Source organism: Mastacembelus armatus, chromosome 21 (assembly GCF_900324485.2).
Source record: "Mastacembelus armatus chromosome 21, fMasArm1.2, whole genome shotgun sequence".
NCBI lineage: Eukaryota > Metazoa > Chordata > Actinopteri > Synbranchiformes > Mastacembelidae > Mastacembelus > Mastacembelus armatus.
This window is the reverse complement of record NC_046653.1, coordinates 13,992,969-14,013,507: the sequence shown is the minus strand read 5'-3', so window position 1 is coordinate 14,013,507 and position 20,539 is coordinate 13,992,969. Positions and strand designations below refer to the sequence as shown.

Genomic DNA, 20,539 nt, shown 5'->3' with positions numbered 1-20,539 from the left:
TCAGGAGTTCAGTTTTGTGGTTTATTAATTGTTTGCTTGTTTCTTTCCTCTGCAGGTCCAGGAAGAAACATGCTGATCACGAAGTCAGAAACAAATGAAGGGAGGTAAGACAGAGGAATCCAAAACAGCTTTGCATCCCAACCTGCACTGTAACGTGTGCGTGGGAAACGGGCAGTCAACGCGTGCTCCATACACCTTGTCACCTTAGCAATATCTGGACAGCAGAAGATGCCCATGGAGAACTCCTGAGCTTTCACATCTGACAGGTAAAAACAAATGAAAGTTATCATTACTAACATCTACCTGGCACTGCAGCTGATCAAAAGTAACTGCACTTCTACCCACAGTCATCAAAGTATGTAGCTCCGTATGAGTCTGACATCTTGAGGGAGACGGGTCCACAGCCTCCTCAGATCAGCTTCAATAAGATCCAGCTGTGTCACGCCTGTCTTGAAGAAACCAGGTTCGATAATGCTCACTTTGATGCCAAAGTGCTGCATGTCCCTCCTACGAAGAGGATGCACATTAGAATGTTTTGTTTTTTTTAAATTTCTCTGTATGGGATTTTCTTTAAAAAGTAGGTTCAAATGAACCAGTCGTTCCCAACATACTTGGCTCGAAACCCTAAAAAAGGAGGAAATTTCAGATGAGTGATCATCTGATTTCCCCTACATGTTTTCATTTAAATCATTGTTCAATGATGAAATTATCCAACATTTCAATTAAAATGGATTATTTAAAAAAAGTCCAAAAACTGGTACGCCAGTCACAGCCAGTAGTTTCAACTTATAAACATCTCTGAAAAAGATCTCTACACTGTGTTTCATCTTTCAATCCATCAGTTCTGCCTTTTCTTCAGTGAGTATATTTTTAGTGACTGTTTTAGCTGTGGCATTAAGCTGTCTCCTTGTGCACTCTTCTCTATTTATAAATATTGGCTGCTGTCTGAAAGCTAAATTGCCTCTCACAGACATTAAACTCCAGATTAGTTTTGTTTCAACTAGTAGACCAATGTCTTAATCTAAGAGGGTATGCCATACGTCAGTTTTCATCATGCTGCTGTACCTGAGGCTGTCAGAAAAGGCTTCCACTCCCCACTTGGACAGACAGTATCCTCCTCCGATGAGGGAGAGTCTGCCAAAAAACGCTGGCCACATTTACCACCCTGCCCTGGGCTTTCTTCAGGAGTGGCAGAAACTGGAGTGTCACATCAATTACCCCTATGAGATTCACATCCAAAACCTTTGTGAAGTCCTCCAACTGCATCCAATCTGTTGGGCCGATGGGTACAGACCTGCCAGCATTATTCACCAGCCCCCACAGACCTGCAGAGGAGAGAGGTGGGGATAATTATCAATCACTAGTGGCAGCAGTTTTCAACTTAGCTTCCTCATCAACATGCATCAGACACAGTTTATCGACTATTTCATGGAGTATTTGAAACAACAAACTGATAAATGTTTGTGTGTGAGAATGGTTGGTTGCCAGTTCACACTCTTACATTTCTGTAAATATATTTGAATAATTTGTTATGTTACTTGGTTAAATTGCTCAACTAGTCATAGAAATCCATAACAACATTAAACTAAACACAACCATCAACACAGGCTGCTGTAATAAACATACAGTCTTGGGCTGTGAGAACACACACAGGAGCAGATTCGCTGTGAAGTTTAAATTTGAAAACAACTTCACACATTTGATCGAACCACTAATTTGATTTTTGCCAAACCATTGAACACATTAAGCAGAGCCTTGCCTCTGTAAACTCAACTGTACAATACTGCCTTTTGTTTTTGCATGTTTACACTGGTAATATACATATATACTTTTTACCCATATCACATTTTTATATTGTAATCTTAAATTCTCTAATCTGTTTTACTGTATGGACACCTGCACCAAAATCAACTCCTATTTGATGAATACAATCTGATTCCATCTTTGATGATTATTTGATGTAAAGCGGTCAAGTTTCTTCAGTTAAAAAGTTAATGGGATCTTCTATGATGTTCAAGTCATTTGTCCAGACTGGAAATGTGAGGTAATCCACTGGATCTGACAAGCTTCTTAAAAGTTTCCACTCAGGTCAGGGTAGACTTCTTATCAACCTGCAGGCTCATGTCTAAGAAAACCTTCCTGTGTTCCTGTGTAGGAGGCTGACGGGTCGATGATGGGATGGCCCAGGTTGTCTTTATCTCCTCCAGTGCCTCACTCTGACTGGCACCCTATCTGAGCCCACCCCCTGCTGTCCTCCCGGCTCACCTCGCTCTCCGACCTCTCTGCTCACAAACTCCGCCGCCCTCCTGATGCTCTCGCTGTCCGTAACATCCAGCATGAGGGTCTTCAGCGCGGGGGAGGCCGCTGCTGACAAATCCGATGCACCTTTCTCCGTCAGACACGCGGCTATGACGCGCAAACCCTTTCGGTCCAGCCGTCTGGCCAGTAGATTCCCAAAGCCGCTGTCACAGCCAGTGATGAACACGCACTTGTTGCTGAAGCCGTCAACCCTGAGGGAGTGTCTGATGAAGGCCGCCAGAAGTAAAACACAGGACAGGACCAGAAGGGACGGGATTACCTGAACCACCAATGTGACATCTTTGACTTCCGAAAGGAAACATTTCAGCTTTGTATAAAAAGAATGGAAATAGAGATTAATATCTAAATATAGAAATCAATTTACCTCTAATAATTGTGCTGCTCCACTGTCCATTGAGATCTGAGCGGAGAAACGTTGTTTGAGATTGTATTGGAGTCACAACACGACACACAATATAACAACGTTACTAGGTATTAATTCCACTTATGTCTATAGCGTGGCCTCTGTGGGGACACGTCCCTCCCAATCAATAAATAAATCATAATTAAATATATAAATATTATATGTTATGTTAGTACTTGTCATCACATGCCTCCTAAAGCTGTGGGACAAGGAATCCCCTCAAAAGTGTTAAACCGACTCCAAATCATTCTGAATGTTCACTAAAATCCTCCTGCCTCATGTTGGTTTACATTAAACACATCAGCAGTGTGTGTGGCTCTAACGGGTCAATGTGCAGGACTAGGACTACAGCTGACCCCACAGTGAAAGACGATTTCTTCTGCTGTTCTTCTTGTCACGATCCCTGTTCATTTCCTGTTTTGTGTCTTTTATTTTGTCCAGCTGTCAACTTGTGTTTTTGTTTGTTAACCCCTGTTGTCGTGTATTCATTTGCTGGTTTATTTTCAACATGTACTTGTCTTCTCGTATTCTTGTTGTCTCCCTGTGTTCTAGTTGTCTCCCTGTGTTCTAGTTGTCTCTCTGTGTTGTTGTCTCCCTGTGTTCAAGTTGTCTCCCTGTGTTCTAGTTGTCTCTGTGTTCTAGTTGTCTCTGTGTTCTAGTTGTCTCTCTGTGCTCTAGTTTTCTCCCTGTGTTGTTGTTGTTGTCTTCCTGTGTTCTAGTTGTCTCCCTGTGTTCTGGTTGTCTCTTTGTATTTTCTTGTATATTAAACTATTCCTTCTAGTCGTTTGTCCATTATGTTGCCTGTGTTTGGGCCCATGACACATCTGTAGACACTCTGTAGTTGACACTTGACTGTGCATCATCCTGCTTATCAATCACGGACACTGACTGGTGGAAATACTGCACACCTGAGCGCACACTGTGTGTGGTGCATGGTCCGTATCAATGAGAGATAAAGAAATAAGCTATTTAGTTTTTCATCCTGTTTACAAACTGGGGGCTGCTCATTTTAAAGAGCCGATGGCTTTAACATTAAGGGAATAATGCAGAGCCTGCACTGTATAAACACTGTATGTATTCCGCCTAAATCAGTGGTGTCCAATCCTGGTCCTCGAGGGCCACTGTCCTGCTTGTTTTCCAACTATCCCTGTTCTACCCACTGCTTATTACCTGGATCAGGTGTGTTCAGTCCATTAGAATCTGGAAGATACCATCTCAGATAAGGGTGGAACTGAGGGAAGACAAAGTGAAATGGTATCCCCCAGCTGCTGACTGGCTGAACACACTTGATCCAGGTAATGAGCTGTGGGTAGAACAGGGATAGTTTGGAAACAAGCAGGACAGTGGCCCTCAAGGACCGGGATTGGCCACCCCTGGCCGAAATCCAATAACCTTGATGCAACATCAAGCCCGATCTGATAGTTTTCAGGTTTATATTTCGATTTCTGCCTCCCCAATGATACCCTTTCTAAAGGCTTTATATCAACTAATTAAAAAATGAATCACTTGACTAATTAAATTAATACATAAAAAATAAAAATAAATAAAACACCATCAAAATCACATTATCCAACAAAAAAGAATCAAGTTAAAATAAAATATGCTACATAAGGGAAAATTATGTCCAGTTAGAACTAAAGGGTCAGTTCACCCAAAACATGAAAAGTGGGATCTAAGGCCCAGGATACTGGCTTGTCCAAAAAAAATTACTTTCCCCTGCCACTCAAGATATCTGTAGACCAAAAAGCAAAATCAATAGTTCAGTTCCAGATACTAACTGTTCAGGGTGTCATATATGAGCATGGGCTTATACTAATTTAAACTGTGGAACAGAATAATGCAAACATACCATGGCTACAGCCCTTCAGATGGAGATGTGTCTGTGTCTTACCGAGTGTTGTGCCAATCCGTTCTCAGTAAAATCTGGAAGCATATGTAGTTTTACAAACGTTGCTGGGACTGCACTCATCAAGGTGACAAATGACATTCGTCTGAACAACGATGCCGGCAGAGTCTCTGTTATAGTACTGTTGGATCTAAGTGCTGCTTTTGGCACTGTGGACGATGTGATCCTGTTACAAAGCTTAGACCCTGGATAGGCATCTCTGGTACTGCCCTTAAATGGTTTAAGTCCTATCTTGAAGACAGGAAGTACTTTATTGAAATTGGTAACGGTCTCAGACCAAATGGCCTTGACATGTGGGGTCCCCCATGGGTCCATCTTAGGACCCTTTTTGTTCAACCTTTACATGTTTCCTTTAGGCCAGTTAATACGCAGCAATAATGTGTCCTACCATAACTATGCAGATGACGCTCAGATTTGCATATCAGTCACAACAGGTGAAGATGGACCAGTTGATTCACTGTGCCACTGCATTGAACAGATCAGACTTTAAAACAGCACTGCTTGTGTATAAGTCTCTTCATGGCTCATCACCCCAGTACATTTCTGACATGTTGCTGAACTCAGAACATCATGGACAGGCCCTCTGTTCTTGCCCAGAGTCAGGACTAAACACGGAGAAGCAGCGTTTCAGTTTTATGCAGCTAAAATCTGGAATAGTCTTCCTGATGATTTTAGACAAGCCTCATCCCTGGCAATGTTAACGCTAAAAACCTTTTTTAGCTCTGCATATGACAACAAACTGTTATCTGCAGTCATTCTCCTTTAATTTCAAAACATGATGGTAAAGGCCACTGTATGTGGTGTCATTGACATGTACAGAATTTAGATTTTACCTTATAATCAACAGAGTGAGCCTGTCAAACATGTTTTACATTACAGAAAACAATGGTACTAATGGTATAAAGCTTCATATGCAAACTTTGTTACAGTGAATCAAAGACAAACGTGATCTTGATATAAACTGGTCCTACCCAATAACTCTTTTATTTGAAACTACAGTACAGATATTTTTGGTTTGGGGGTATATTTAAGAAAAAATCTGTCAGAGATGCAACTCGGCATGTAAGAAAAAGGTAACCAGAAGAACTTGGCGTCCCATCCAGGAGAGTAACGAGTACGAGGATGAACGGCGGCGATGGCGTGCTCCATACAGCTGACAACCTTCATCAGGTCTGAGTCCTTTAACTGCCTGAACCTTTCATCCAACTGTACAAGAGCTGAAAGATAAACATTTCACATACAGCTCAGAACAGCACTTTATGTTACAGGGTAATTCTTTCCAGAAAAGCTGAATGGAAGAAACTTTATCACTACATGCTAATATCTGATGAAGTTTTTTTTTTCCTTTTTAAAGTAGTAGGCTCTACCAGAACTACATATCTGGCAGTGAAATCACCTGTGTTTCTATTGTTTAGTAGAATCTCTTAAAGATTTATAAAGATGGAGACTCACTTGTCTCTAAGTATGTCTGTCCATAGTCGTCCTTTACATCCTGAGGTAACTTGTCCCAGAGCTTCTTCAGGTTATCCTTCACCAACACGCCATTCGTCACATTTGTTGCGAAGAAGCCCGGTTCAATGCACAGGACCTTCACCCCAAACGGTGCCATGTTTAGACTAAAACAGAAGAAAAATCTTTGATGGAAATCCAGAAGGCACAATAAGGTACAAACAGAATTTAAAAAAAAGAAAAATCATCTCCTCTCACCGCAGACTGTCATTGAATGCCTCGACTCCGTATTTGGACACACAGTAAGGGCCACCAAACGGGCTGATTCGTCCAAACACGCTGGCAACATTCACCACTCTGCCTTTGGCCTTCTTAATGAGTGGGAGGACGCTCAGCGTTACATCTATTACTCCACACAGATTGACGGCTAGCATGGACTTGTAATCGTCTACAGTGAGCCAGTCATTGGGAGCAGAGGGCAAAGAGACTCCAGCGTTGTTCACAACCGCCCAGAGGCCTGGAGCAACATGAGCACAAGAATGTGAGAGTGATAACACCCAACACCCAGAACTGAAATCACTGCATCAGGTATGTGCTAGTTTTTTGTTTTTTTTTATGTTAATACCCAAATCTTGAGTTAGAGAAAAATGTTGACATTTCAGGGACATATGATTCTGCACTTTCCTTCTGAGAGCTACATCAAAAGATTGATGCCATTTTAATGTATGTGTGATAAATATGAAGCTGCATCCAGCTTCAAAAAGTAACAAAACCCAGAAAAAACAATACAAAGTGTAAGAATAATTTGTTTTTTATGGGAGTTCTTTGCTGGACAATTTCTTGTCTGAGAAGCAGTCAGGAACATATTGGAAAAGTTATCAAACCAAGACAAAGCTGTCACTAAAATATGCAGCCTACAGTTCCTGTTTTTGACATCTACAGGCATCAAAAGCAACCACCGACACACTCTGACCTCAAACAACCTGAATAACTGGAACACAAACACAGATAAAAGTATAAAATACTTTCTTTACTCTTTGACTGAAATGAGATATGAGTTACTTTGTTTGGTTTTATGATTATTATGTTTTAGAGCCAGGCTACTGTGACTGCTTCACAGTAAAGAAATAAAATAAGTGTATTTCTACAAATTTTGACCTGTTCCAAGAATAAACACCTCATACCCACTCACCCTTCTGTCCAACCAGAGTTTTGATCAGAGCTGTTGCTTTGCTGACACTTTCAGAGTTGGCCACGTCCAGATGAACGGCCGTCAGTCTGTCGGAGGAGATCTTCTTCAGCTCGTCCTCACCCTTCTCAGTGTAACAGCCCGCAATCACACAGAAACCCAGCTTGTCCAGGTGTCTTGCAAGGAGGTTACCAAACCCAGAATCGCAGCCAGTGATGTAGACATGTTTACCTTTCTTGTCAGGGACCCTTTTGGTTTCCTTGTACCAGCGATAGACGAACCAAAGAGCCACCAGTCCAAGTACATACAGAACCATGTTTCTAGGGCAGAAAAGAAACCACTGTATGAAAGATTTTTAAACCATGCAGTAGCTCCAGTAACTCCAATATTAACATGGTTATGACAGAACGTAAATAGGAAAAGACAAATGGTCTAAAATACTGAAACCAAATGTCAAATATAAAATGGGATCCTTCAAATGTGCAGAGATCTAATCTTCAGCTTTTGATAGAGAATTTATTGTCACTTTTATTTGATTGCGCTGTTGTTGAGTTGTAGCTGTACTGATTCTTGTTACATATCCACACTCATCTAAAAACAACATAGACTTTTAACTCCAATATTAACTGTGTATATGTGTGGGTGAATTACCAGCTAGTTATTTTCTCAATTCATCATCTATAAAATAAGAAAAAAATGGCCACATTTACTGTGACATTTACAAAACTGCTAGTTTTGTCTGACCAATAGCCCAAAGACACTAAATATTACATAGTAAAAGTTCATTTTTCCAATTTCAAAACAATCAGCAACACAAACTGAAGGGTCTGTGTAGTTTCTGAAGCCACTGTTATAACCAGCACATTCTCAGATGTCTGACCTGTAACTAGAGAAAATCACTTTAAATATAGTTTACCTGTAATTACAGGTGCTAAGATAAATCAGGACTCACCTTAAATGTTTAATACATGATCTAAAAAGCTCTTGATCAACTAATCCACGAATCATTTAAGATTTTCTGAACACAGCCAGCCCACCTCTGCTGCTGGATCCTTCACCTCTGATGTTTTAGTCCACTCGCCCAAACCTGAAGCTGCTGCAGCAACAGGCCACTTTAAACTCAGTAAAGATTATCGACCACCTATTAGTTTTATTATTGGTTTTAAGAAGCCTGGTTGGATTTTTCTCCAGTTCAGAACACGTTTATCTTGTGATGGTGACACCAACAAAGCTCAGAAGGTTAATTAAGTCTTGGCTCGCAAACTAAATGACGTTAGTCTGACACACCGATGGACGCTCATTTAACGTGATCGCATTACTAAATTATTCCATTTGAAAAGCTTCGACATTTCCACCAGTGGACGAAGCGTGGTCCAGACTAAAGTCCTGCAAAATAAAACACAACTGACTTACATAGACACACACCGCTAGACACTGGGCCAGAAAACCACCGATCTACTAATGATCCCAGTCTGTGCAGGGTGGAAACCTCCAGAGAAAACAGCGATAGTATGACTGTGATTTGTCCGCTTACTGTGTTACTTCGCTTGGTGCCATCTCACCGTGACTTCCGGGACTTTATATTTGTCCTCCCCTGGCTTCTTTTCCACACAAACCATGTGCGGCGAGCAGCACCTTCCGGACACGGCACGACACGACACGACACAGACACGAACAGATGCGTCTGTGGAATAACTTCTATTCTCCGCAGGTTTTAGGTGTTTATACCCAGCTGGCTTTAATCTAACCTCCACCTGAGGAGTGTGAACCAGCCCTATGAGGTCATTTCACTAAAACTCACCTGTCAACCCTCCTGTGTTTGACCTTTCTATACTCTCTGCTGTAAAATATAATATAAATCCCTAGAAAAATCTTTGATCGAGCTAGACAATTCATTCGCCGGAAGTTCCATATTTGGACAACACGAGAAACGAGCACCTGAGCCAATCACCAGCGAGCTTGTTGAGCGGACACGCCCCCTGGAGAACGGCTCAAACTATGACCCCACGGTCTGAACTGACATGAAGGCTTCGCCTAAGGCTAAATATCATTATCTGTTAGGTAGTGATGGGCAGGTGAAGGCTCATGAAACTTCAACCAACAGTAGTCCAATTTCCACTGGCACCCTGTACGTCAACAGCACCAGTGGCGGTCGTTGTTAACCCGATCCCGGCACATGAAGACACTGGATTGTGCCCCCCTGTGGTTTCACTTGACAGGAATCACTGACAATGGAAAAACCGAAAAACGACTAATTTACATTTTTTTCCGTTTTGGTTTAGGAAAAAGAAATATCGAGAGAACGGTCCGTTTCGTTTTCCCGTTTTGGTCAGAACCGGTTGCTCTTGCTGGTATTGTAGGTTTTCCTGTACTGGAAGGAGACTGGGGATCAGTCACCGTATTATTCCAGAGTGGACAGTCCTATTAGCCTGACCAGCCCAGTGACTGTCAGCCAGACTGGTTGAGACCATTGATGGTGTATAAACAAACATGTATATGACCTTATAAGTATTTTCCCTTATTTCTCCTGTATTTTGAATCTTCCTATAAAAAAAAAAATCCCACTTGGTGTAATTGATATGTTTGCTACATTGGCCACCGGTACAGCAGGTGGCAGTATACAGAACAACAGCTGTAACATCTGCAGAACTCACCTGCCAAAACTCAAACTGCACCGGCCAATAAAACAAGTAGAAGATGAACAGCGGTCGAAGAAGAAGAGGGAGAAGAAGAACAGCATCCTGGTGTTCGACGCCGGGAGCGGTCCTGTCATTGTCACACAGGACGACAGTTATTTTATTTGTGACCTCTTTCTCAGGCTCTTGAGAAATTCAGATCAACTTATACTTTCTGTCAATTCCCGGTGTGAGGGATTGTGTGTTTTTGTTGTAATATCTGTATTCTAGTAGAAGTATATTGGACAGATATTATCATTGTTTGTTGATTTATGAAGTCAGATGTGTTATATGTAAATATTCATGTTGTCACTTATTCTCAGGGGTGTGTGTGTGTGAGCGCGCACAGCCTGTTAAACGTGACTGCGGTCTAGTTTTTCCTAGTGTCTGTTATGTGTCATTACACCCGTATCACAAGCCAGATATTTACCAGTCTGTAAAGTTTGTTTGCGTTCATTCATTGTGTGTACATTCTCCATACAGCCAATAACATTTGGACACATAATCCCATTTGAAACCATTGACTCTTTGCATTTATCTAGTTCTTAATTAAATATCTTAATTATATAAAATAAATATAAATTAATAGCGTTTATATCTCCAAGGAGGGGGTTATCTTATCTTATGTCACGTGGGTGTCGCAGGTCAACAGGGTGAACAGGCCGTAGAGGTGTCTGAGTGACGCCATCAGTGAGATGCACTCTCAGGTAAACGCCCTCAAATGAAGACGCAAACAGCAGAAATAGTTTTTCTGACTAAACCAACTCAGAGTTAAGTGTTCATCGGAAAGTTTTCATCAGCTGAGAATCCGAGCTCTGGGTTGCATGAAGGCCGTGGATGGTTTTTAAGGTAAGACCTTCACGCCTGTTCTTCATGAAGACTATTAAAAATGTCCATCAGACTGTAGTCGAGTGTTTAGAGTTGAATGTGGTTGGAGCTTTTGGATTAAAAACTGTCCATCAGTCCTCATGCCAAAATATGGAGACAGAACTGTGAAACCGTGGTACTGAAAAATAAAATGTGACGCAATTTTCTCAGTTTTTAGTTGATGTAAGTTTTTTTTTTTTTTTTAATGCCATTTTTTTCTAGTTCAAGTTTCTGTCACTGTTTTAATATGGAGCGGTGGGCTCTGCGGGCGGGGCTAATGGATGTTTAATGGATGTTTATTCCCGTTTTTGCATATAATTTTCATATCAAGTAATGAACTACACAGTCCCCTCTGACTATGTTGCAGACATATTCAAATACAGTTTCTACTAGTAATAATGTGACTGTGGGTATCTTCAATTGATCCATTCTGAGTGGTGAAAATACAAATTTGACCAATGTCCTTATGGATATATCTAATTACAGACACTAATGTAGTTCCATTAAATGTTGAAATGGCTTCCATAGATGATGCTTGCTGCCTAGCATGACTGTAAACCAGCATGAATTCAGCTGCAGCTCCCCAACTGCAAATAAGTATCTTTCTATCCTGTTTTTTTTCCCCACACAGAATTGGGCTAATAGGAAGTTGGATTTAAGCTAGTTTATTAAAACTATATTGGTTTTGGCAGAGGTCTTCTGGCACAAGTACACAGCTGCAGTCACATGAGCAGCAGGATCAACAAGTAACAACCCTCAGCGTTAACTCTGGGGGTTGAGGCTGCTCCTATTTTGTGTTAGCACATTTATGAAATCTTGAAAGACAGCACTTGTTTCAGTGGACCTGTGTCAAACTGGTAAAACATCCATTATCTATACCCACTTATTCCTTAATCAGGGTCACAGGGATCTGCTGGAGCCTATCCCAGCTCTCTCTGGGTGAAAGGCAGGGGTACACCCTGGACAGGTCACCAGTCCATCACAGGGCCACATAGAGACAAACAACCTCACACACTCACACTCACTCCTATGGGCAATTTAGAGTCACCAATCAACCTGACATACATGTTTTTGGACTGTGGGAGGAAACCAGAGTACCTGCAGAAAACCCACACAAGCACAGGAAGAACATGTAAACTCCACACAGAAAGGCTGGGTTGCAAACCCACGACCTTATCGCTGTGAGGCAACAGTGCTAACCACTCAGCCACTGTGCTGCCCCAATAAAACATCCTTAAACTATTCTAGTTCAAACCAGCTGTGGCAAAATAAACACATCAGGACCCCCAGAGTACAGCGAACCATGCAGGAATGCCTGCTAATAATATCTGCTCTTGCCAGAAACTATTGAATTTGTCAAGGCATCTTGATGACATTAGCATAGCAAGTTGCACAAGGATCTCACTGATTAAACATCCACATTATAATTTTCGTGGTTTCTCTGATCCACAGTTTCCAAGTAAGGACACACCAGCCTGAGTCAAACATGAAGAAACCGATCAAATTTACAGCAACAAATGAAGATATAAGAGGTGAGAATGATTTTTTTTTTCTTTTTTAAAAACTGACAGAATAATATTAGAGTTTTGTATGAAAAGCTGTGCACTTACTGACAGCTCTAAATATAGTCTTCCTTTTTTATCAGACACTGAAAATGGGTAAGTTTGTATTGCAACATTGATATTTCTCATAATATGCAAAACACTATTTACAAGATATTTTATTTCTGGGCCTTATTCTAATGTTAATGTATTCTTATTTTACAGTAATGAGAAGAAAAAAGAAAATATACGGAGTGTTGGATACTTTCAGTTGGTAAATACAGTATTTTCTTCTTTTATTATTTTAGCAATTAATCAGTTTATAATCACAGTTGGTAATACTATAGCTTTCCTGTGTTTGATTTGATGCTTAAGCAATTGTTTTATATTTATATATCTTGATACACAACTTGTCATGCCGATATGTATACTGACAAAGTTGTTGCCTAAAGACTCCAGGACAGATAGAGGCTTGTGCCGAAGCCAGTCCAGAGTTGTCCTGGCTGTGTGCTTTGGGATGCTGTGATGCTGAAAGGTGAACTGTCACTCCAGTCTCAGGTCTCTACTCTCTGGACCAGGTTTTCAAGAACCTCTTTGTATTTGGCTGCATTCATTCTGTTCAGCTCTGAGCAGTGTCTCTGTCCCTGCAGCTGAGAAGCAGCCCCATAGCACAATGCTGCCACCACCCTGCTTCATCATAGGGGTGGTGCTAGCCAGGTGATTATCAACCCTCTGCATACTGTTACAAGAATTTACATTTAAGATCTGCAAATTTTTTTCTGCAGTTTCGACTTGCCACCTGGAAAGACGTCATGATGATGGTAGTGGGGGGTTTGTGCGCCCTCTTGCACGGAACAGCTTTACCCCTCATGCTTCTGGTGTATGGCAGGCTGACCGACACTTTTGTGAATTATGAGTTTGAGGTTCAAGAACTTAAAGACCCAAACAAAACTTGCACCAACAACACCATCTATTGGAGAAATGGCTCCATATATGAAACTGTTGCAAAGACCACTGTGTACTGTGGGTGAGTAATTAGATTATTGTTGTTTCAGTGTGTAAGAGCTTTTGTTCTAATGCATTTTGTTCTCTTGGCAGGATAGATATTGAAGCAGAGATGACCATTTTTGCATATTACTTTACTGGAATTGGATTAGGAGTTTCACTTGTTAGTTATTTTCAAGTAAGTAGTTTAGCTTTAATTTGAAACCACTGTTGGATCATCATGTCTCATGAAGTGTAGCCCATTATGTCTATTCAAATAAATAATTTTGTACCACGATGTAGATTTTCTGCTGGGTGATAGCAGCTGCAAGACAGGTCCAGAGGCTACGAAAGGCTTATTTCCAAAAAATAATGCAAATGGATATCGGATGGTTTGACTGTAACTCTGTTGGTGAGCTGAACACAAGGCTAGCAGAGTGAGTTGGATCTCTATCTATAAGCTGTTATCAGTGCATGGCCTGGAGAATATTTTGCAGACAACAGTGTTGATGGTGTTTTCTGCTCCTTCTTAGTGATATCAACACCATCAACTATGCCATTGCTGACCAGGCATCTATCCTCATTGAGAAGATCTCTGCGTTTGTGTTTGGCTTCATGGTTGGATTCATTGGCGGGTGGAAGCTGACTTTGGTGGTCATAGCAGTGAGCCCTTTGATTTGTATAGCTGCTGGACTGATGGCTGTGGTAAGAGTCCAGCGTGAAACACGTGCATTATGATTTGTCAGTGCCAGACAGGTTATATGTACGTTCTGTCATGTTTTTCTTTTCTTCGTTCTTAAAGACTGTGGCCAGGCTGGCCGGACAAGAGCTGAAGGCCTATGCAAAGGCAGGGACAGTGGCTGAAGAGGTCCTGTCATCCGTCAGAACAGTAGCGGCGTTCTGTGGAGAGCAAAAAGAAGTTGACAGGTATTTTATTATTTCCTAAAATCACAGGTTGTCCTGTTTTGTATGATCTGATCTGATTAAAGGTGAACAGGTATGACAGAAACCTCGTGGAAGCTCTGAAATGGGGAGTGAAAAAAGGTACCACTATCGGTATTTTTCAAGGATTCCTCTGGTGCATAACATTCCTCTATTATGCTCTGGGCTTTTGGTACGGATCCCAATTGGTTATTGAGTCCAAGGAGCTGTCTCCAGGTAGTCTTATCCAGGTATGTAAAAGTAAATGCCTTCAATTTCTTGTACTGTTGCTGTGTTTCTGTTAACAGTGAAAGTTGTTTTCCATGAGACTGTTGATCAGACTGTTTTGTTTTCAGGTTTTTCTAGGAGTACTCATTGGTGCTATGAACCTGGGCCAGGCCTCGCCCTGCCTGAAAGCCTTTGCTTCTGGTCGTGCAGCTGCAAAGGTCATCTTTGAAATAATTGATCAGGTATATTAAGAATGCTGTTTAAGACTACTGCACATGCAGTCAAGACTGAAAACAATATGTTTTTATGAGAAAGTCCTTTACTGTCGTGTTCACAGGAACCAGAAATTGATCGTTTCTCAGAAGGGGGTTACAAATTAGACAAAGTAAAAGGTGATATTGAATTCCATAATGTCACTTTCTATTACCCATCCCGACCTGAGGTCAAGGTAATTTGCTAAGGCAAGCAGTTTTTAAAGTCCATGTTCAGTTCTCAAAGTTAAACTCCTGACCACCGCTGCTTTTTTTTTTTTTTTTTAGGTTTTAAATGAGCTCAGCATGCAGGTCAAAGCAGGGGAAACCACTGCTTTTATTGGACCGAGTGGATCCGGAAAGAGCACAATAATCCAGCTCATCCAGAGGTTTTATAACCCACAGGAAGGAATGGTAACAATTGGAGCCACTGGACAGGCAAATCAAGACACTTTGGAAAAGTTTTAAGCACTTCATTGTAACGCATGTAAAATTCCCATTCTCAGGTGACTTTGGATGGCCATGATATCTGTACTTTAAACATCCAGTGGCTCCGTTCTCTCATTGGTATTGTAGAACAGGAACCAGCCCTTTTCGCTACAACCATTGCAGAAAACATCCGCTTTGGTCGACCTGGAGTTACTATGGAAGACATTATCCAGGCAACAAAAGAGGCTAATGCTTATAACTTTATTATGGATCTGCCCCAGGTTTGTATCAGTGTGTAAAGACTGTACAGAGTAATTATAGTAGCTATGATAGTTTTATAGTGAAACTATTATTAAATAAACTAAACATTATAATTATTCTACAGAAATTTGATACTCTGGTGGGAGATGGTGGAGACCAGATGAGTGGAGGACAGAAACAGAGGATTGCTCTCGCTCGAGCTCTGATCCGAAACCCAAAAATCCTGCTGTTGGACATGGCCACATCTGCCTTAGACAATGAGAGTGAAGCTGTTGTCCAGGAAGCACTGGATAAGGTGACGACTGCACTCGTACACTACAATAACATGTATCGGCATCCTTAACATCTTATTTTTGTGGATTTCCACTCAAACAACTGGTTTCTGTGCAGACGCGCATGGGCAGGACAACAATATCTATAGCTCATCGTCTTTCTACAATTAAAAATGCAGATGTCATCATTGGATTTGAGTGTGGACAGGCCGTCGAGAAGGGAACACACAAAGAGCTATTAGAAAGACAAGGTGTCTATTTCACTCTCATCACCCTGCAAAACCAAGGCACAACCAGCGCAGCTAATGGTACGGTTGATGTAGACTTGGAATACAGCTAATGACTGTATTTATTATCAATAATCTGATTATTATCATTAAAGCCCTCAGCAGGACTCACACGGCCATAAAATATAGAGGGCCCTTCCTCTGTTGAATAAGGAACAGCTTAAGCTGATTTTTTTTTTTTTTTCTCTCTTTTTTTCCAGATGGATTCAGTAAAACTCTTGAAGAGGACTTTGATTTGAAATCAAGGAGTCTTAGCAGTGGAAGCAGCAAAATCAGAACAGTGTATAGTATATCAAGTTAAAAAAAGAAATCGTAAAAGAACATATAAAATCATATCATTAATTATGAATTAAATAATTGTATTTTCTTATTCCCATAGGAGCACTGTTCAACCATGGTCTGGGAGCAATTTGTCAAACACAATGTCAAATACCATGAAGATCCATTTAGGCAAGGAGGTCACACCAGAAAATGTACTTCCCTTTTAAGCTGTATAAGAGATTAGCTATTACAAACTGTCTTGTGGAAATTAAATAGCTCTATTGCATATTTTTGACAGGAATGTGAAGATGAGGCAGATGATCAAGTACAGCTTGTCCCAATGGCACGTATCCTTAAGTACAACCAACCGGAGTGGCCCTACATGCTGCTGGGTTCACTGGGAGCAGCCATCAATGGCTTCTCCAACCCCATGTACTCTGTCCTGTTCAGTGAAATCCTTGGTGTAAGGAAACCCATGGGCTATGAAAGATGTATGCTCTGTTTTACTTGTTTAAACTGTTTGTTGACTGAGTTATGTGACGTGTTTGCAGGTTTTTGGCAGAATTGACCTGGAAAAACAGAGGGAGCTGATCAATTGGATATGTGTTTTGTTTTGCATTATGGCCATCATTAGGTTCTTTTCACACTTTATACAGGTTTGCAGCACCATATACAATATAAACTGAGATGTTTAGATTATACATAGGGCTGAAAAGAATAAGCTAGTACTCATGAAGATCTGGGTCAATTTTCCAGGAATATGCTTTTGCTAGGTCTGGAGAGCTGCTGACCTGTCGTTTGAGGAAATTAGGCTTCCAGGCCATGTTGAGGCAGGAGATCGGTTGGTTTAATGACCCTAGAAACAGCATAGGAGTTTTGACCACCAGGCTGGCCAGTGATGCGTCCGCGGTGAGGGGGGTAAGTAAGAAATTTGAAAACCTGAATCTGTACTTCACATTATTTGTAACAGCAAACATGTTTTCGTATGGTTGTTTTACATGTGGTTGGTGTAATTTCTTCAGGCAACAGGTTGTCAGATTGGCATGATTGTTAACTCGTTGACAAACATTGGAGCCTCTTTTGGCATTGCCTTATACTTCAGTTGGAAGTTATCGCTGGTAACTGTTTGCTTCTTGCTGCTCATTGGGCTGTCTGGGATGTTTCAAGCCAGAATGCTAACAGGTTTTGCACATGAGGATAAAAAAGCCATGGAAACAGCAGGTCAGGTAAGCTGCCCTTCTGTCCTAATTTAGGTCTGTTTTATTTATTCAGTCCTCTGTAAAATCATAGGGTACAGTATAAAATCTGCATTCTCTGTTTCAGACTTCCAATGAGGCTCTTAGCAACATCAGGACAATTGCAGGCTTGGCTAAAGAGAAGATCTTTGTGGAATCCTATGAGCAAAAACTTGAGCTTCCATATAAATGTGCCAAGAAGAAAGCCAATATCTATGGCCTCTGTTTTTGCTTTTCCAATTGTGTCTTCATCATGGCATATGCTGCTTCATATAGATATGGAGGCCATCTGGTTAGCTCTGAGGGGTTACATTACATGATTGTTTTTAGGTTGGTAAAAATTCTTGATTTGTATAGGAAATTAAACCTTTTCAGCTCCTATATTGACATGTATTGTTTTGTGAAACAGTTAACATCAATATGGAACTCATATGTTGTTCCTTCAGAGTGATTTCAGCTATAGTGACCAGTGGGATAGCACTGGGCAGAATTACATCCTTGACACCAGATTACGCCAAAGCCAAGATTGCTGCTGCTGAGATTTTCAAACTGTTGGACCGAGTTCCAAAAATCAGCATAGACCACAAAGATGGAAAAAAATGGGTTGGTGAATTCAGTAAATAGGCCACAACCATGGGTTTGAAATGCCATGCTATAACAATCTTATTCTGAAATGATGATGTATACCTGTGCATCTTTAGGACAACTTCAGAGGTAAAATAGAGTTTCACAACTGCAAGTTCACCTATCCCACACGGCCAGATATCCAAGTATTAAATGGTCTATCTGTGTCTGTGAAGCCTGGTCAGACTTTGGCCCTTGTTGGGAGCAGTGGCTGTGGGAAAAGCACCAGTGTTCAACTGCTGGAAAGGTTTTATGATCCAGAAGAAGGCCAAGTGGTGTGTAGACTCATTTACGCATACACACAAAATGAGGTTAATATATTGCAAAGCTATTTATGCTTTCTTAATTATGTAATCTTTTATTTTCAGTTGATTGATAGCCATCCGTCTCATACAGTCAATGTGCCCTTCCTAAGATCTCAGATTGGTATAGTATCCCAGGAACCAGTGTTGTTTGGCTGCAGTATAGCTGAGAATATACGGTATGGAGACAACACACGCAGCATCAGCATGGAGGAGGTTGTAGAAGCAGCTAAGAAAGCCTACCTTCATGACTTTGTGATGACCCTACCAGATGTGAGTGGAAATGATACACGTTTGCATGCATTGTCACTGATCTCCTGGTAGTTCATTTGGTATGTCACTATCATGCTGTTAACACAAACACTGTAGATCATTGTAAGTTGCTTAATTGAGCTTCACCACGGTTCATTTTTTAGCTTTTTTTGGAGATTTTGAACGTCATGCAAACTTCTGCAGCAGATGGCATTTGCCCAGTTGTCAAGTTAATTCAGTTTTAACAAGCATCGGTAGAGGACATTTGAATATTTACAGTTCAGGTCCATGACCACCTTATTTAGATAATGTGATATGATTGAAAGTTCCACACCACCACTAGATCTGATGAGACTGTTGTGTAAAGTATTGTTTCTGAGGTTAAAAATTACATTTGAGCCTACAGTAGTGCCTGGGATGCTCAATATATTGCATATATAACTTTTACTAATATGACTTTAGTAGATGTGATTTGTTATTCAAATCGATGTGTGTGGTTTATTGTGTTGGTACAAGCTTATCACCACAATAAGATGCTTTCTTGAGATCACACTTGTTGACATTTTGACCTTTGGCTTTCTTCACTTTTTTTCAATACATTTGCACATTTTAAGAAATATGAGACTCAGGTTGGTGCTCAAGGCTCCCAGCTGTCCAGAGGAGAAAAACAACGCATTGCAGTTGCTCGTGCCATTGTCAGGAACCCCAAGATCCTGCTCTTAGATGAGGCTACCTCTGCCCTGGACACAGAGAGTGAAAAGGTACTTAGTAATGCATTTTTAAGTACATCTAAATCCAGTGAGGCCTTCCAGTATGTAGAGTCACTGTTGATGATGGTGATAGATGATAGTCTATTATGAAAATAACATACTTGAACAGTGGGTTGACAAAGCTTTGTTTTCGTACAGATGGTCCAGGCTGCTCTGGATGAGGCGAGGAAAGGACGGACCTGCATCGTCATCGCCCACCGTCTGTCTACTATTCAGACTGCTGACATCATTGCAGTGATGTCTCATGGAGTTATCATAGAGCAAGGTACACATGCTGAACTAATGACCATGAAGGGTTCCTATTACAAACTTTTCACTACAGGTTCCCCTATCAGCTAAGCACCTGCAGCCACATATGACGAGAATATGATGAAAATCAGTTTTGTATGTGACCTATTTTATCTTTGAATTAATTTGCTGCTGTTCTGTAATTTATGCAGATTGTACCAAAGCCTAAAGATACACAGAGCATAAATTGTGTGTGGATAAACTCTAGCATATTTATTTGTTTAGTTCTTTTAAAAATGAAGGTATAAAGAGTTTTAAAAGACCACTTTTCTGTTGTTGAACCACAAGTAATCTTTTAAATGTATTTCACTTGTATGTTCTCCTTATGCCTGTGTGCATTTCCATCTGGGTATTTCAGTTTCTTCCACTTCAGGCATATGCAGGTTGGATTACCTGGCGACTCTCAATTGCCTGTAGGTGTCAGTGTGAGCATGAATGGTCATCTGTCTGTGTGTGTCAGCCCTGTGATCGACTGGCGACCTGTCTATGGTACAGGATGTTGATTTTCAGGCTTTTGCTTTTTATACCTAAATATGTATATCATGAATTCTAAACATAACATTTTTAAGAACTGACAAAAATTCTACCATCATATAACAGTGCATAGTCTGTGCCATTATTTTAAACAAGGTGTGTGATTGAAATGTATTTGTTTTCTGATTTCTTATTAGTTCATTCAAAGTCTCTGTAGCTTCCTAAATGTTTCACTTTAACTAGAGTTGGGGTGAATAAAGTGTAGTTTGCTAAGTGGTCCAAGCATAATAAAGTATCCCAGTAGACAGATGTTTCTTTAAGTTTGGCTTAGCAAGCAGCCTGCTGAATTCA

At 40.8% G+C, this 20,539-nt stretch overlaps 3 protein-coding genes across 6 annotated transcripts; 1 reads left to right on the top strand and 2 right to left on the bottom strand.

The window, feature by feature from the left end:
* Positions 1-8: 8 nt before the first annotated feature.
* Positions 9-2,713, bottom strand: LOC113122980 (retinol dehydrogenase 7). The gene is given in 7 exon segments (XM_074933705.1): positions 9-259; positions 346-377; positions 379-507; positions 1,066-1,142; positions 1,144-1,325; positions 2,266-2,626; positions 2,684-2,713. Coding segments are annotated over 7 exon segments (1,062 nt in total).
* Positions 2,714-5,520: 2,807 nt separating this feature from the next.
* dhrs9 (dehydrogenase/reductase (SDR family) member 9) lies at positions 5,521-9,077 on the bottom strand. Of its 4 annotated transcripts, none has more exons than XM_026295529.1 (5): positions 8,801-9,077; positions 7,270-7,586; positions 6,336-6,594; positions 6,081-6,244; positions 5,521-5,845 (listed from the first exon to the last, which is right to left on the bottom strand). In XM_026295529.1, exons 1-5 carry the CDS (start codon positions 8,821-8,823, stop codon positions 5,622-5,624), a joined length of 987 nt encoding a protein of 328 aa, XP_026151314.1. In that variant the 5' UTR covers positions 8,824-9,077; the 3' UTR covers positions 5,521-5,621. The 4 variants fall into 4 exon arrangements, with proteins under 4 accessions (XP_026151314.1, XP_026151316.1, XP_026151315.1 ...); XM_026295531.1 differs by having other exon boundaries at positions 8,829-9,077; XM_026295530.1 differs by having other exon boundaries at positions 8,680-9,076.
* Positions 9,078-10,656: 1,579 nt separating this feature from the next.
* On the top strand, positions 10,657-20,310 carry abcb11a (ATP-binding cassette, sub-family B (MDR/TAP), member 11a). Its single transcript, XM_026295300.1, has 28 exons — positions 10,657-10,790; positions 12,261-12,340; positions 12,454-12,466; positions 12,575-12,623; positions 13,135-13,376; positions 13,448-13,532; positions 13,637-13,770; positions 13,867-14,038; positions 14,136-14,260; positions 14,331-14,505; positions 14,611-14,724; positions 14,820-14,930; positions 15,022-15,147; positions 15,240-15,443; positions 15,548-15,718; positions 15,814-16,003; positions 16,183-16,264; positions 16,362-16,455; positions 16,542-16,706; positions 16,795-16,899; positions 17,000-17,161; positions 17,266-17,469; positions 17,567-17,808; positions 17,925-18,081; positions 18,180-18,377; positions 18,471-18,677; positions 19,271-19,417; positions 19,565-20,310. Exons 2-28 carry the CDS (start codon positions 12,295-12,297, stop codon positions 19,763-19,765), a joined length of 3,921 nt encoding a protein of 1,306 aa, XP_026151085.1. The 5' UTR covers positions 10,657-10,790; positions 12,261-12,294; the 3' UTR covers positions 19,766-20,310.
* Positions 20,311-20,539: the final 229 nt, after the last annotated feature.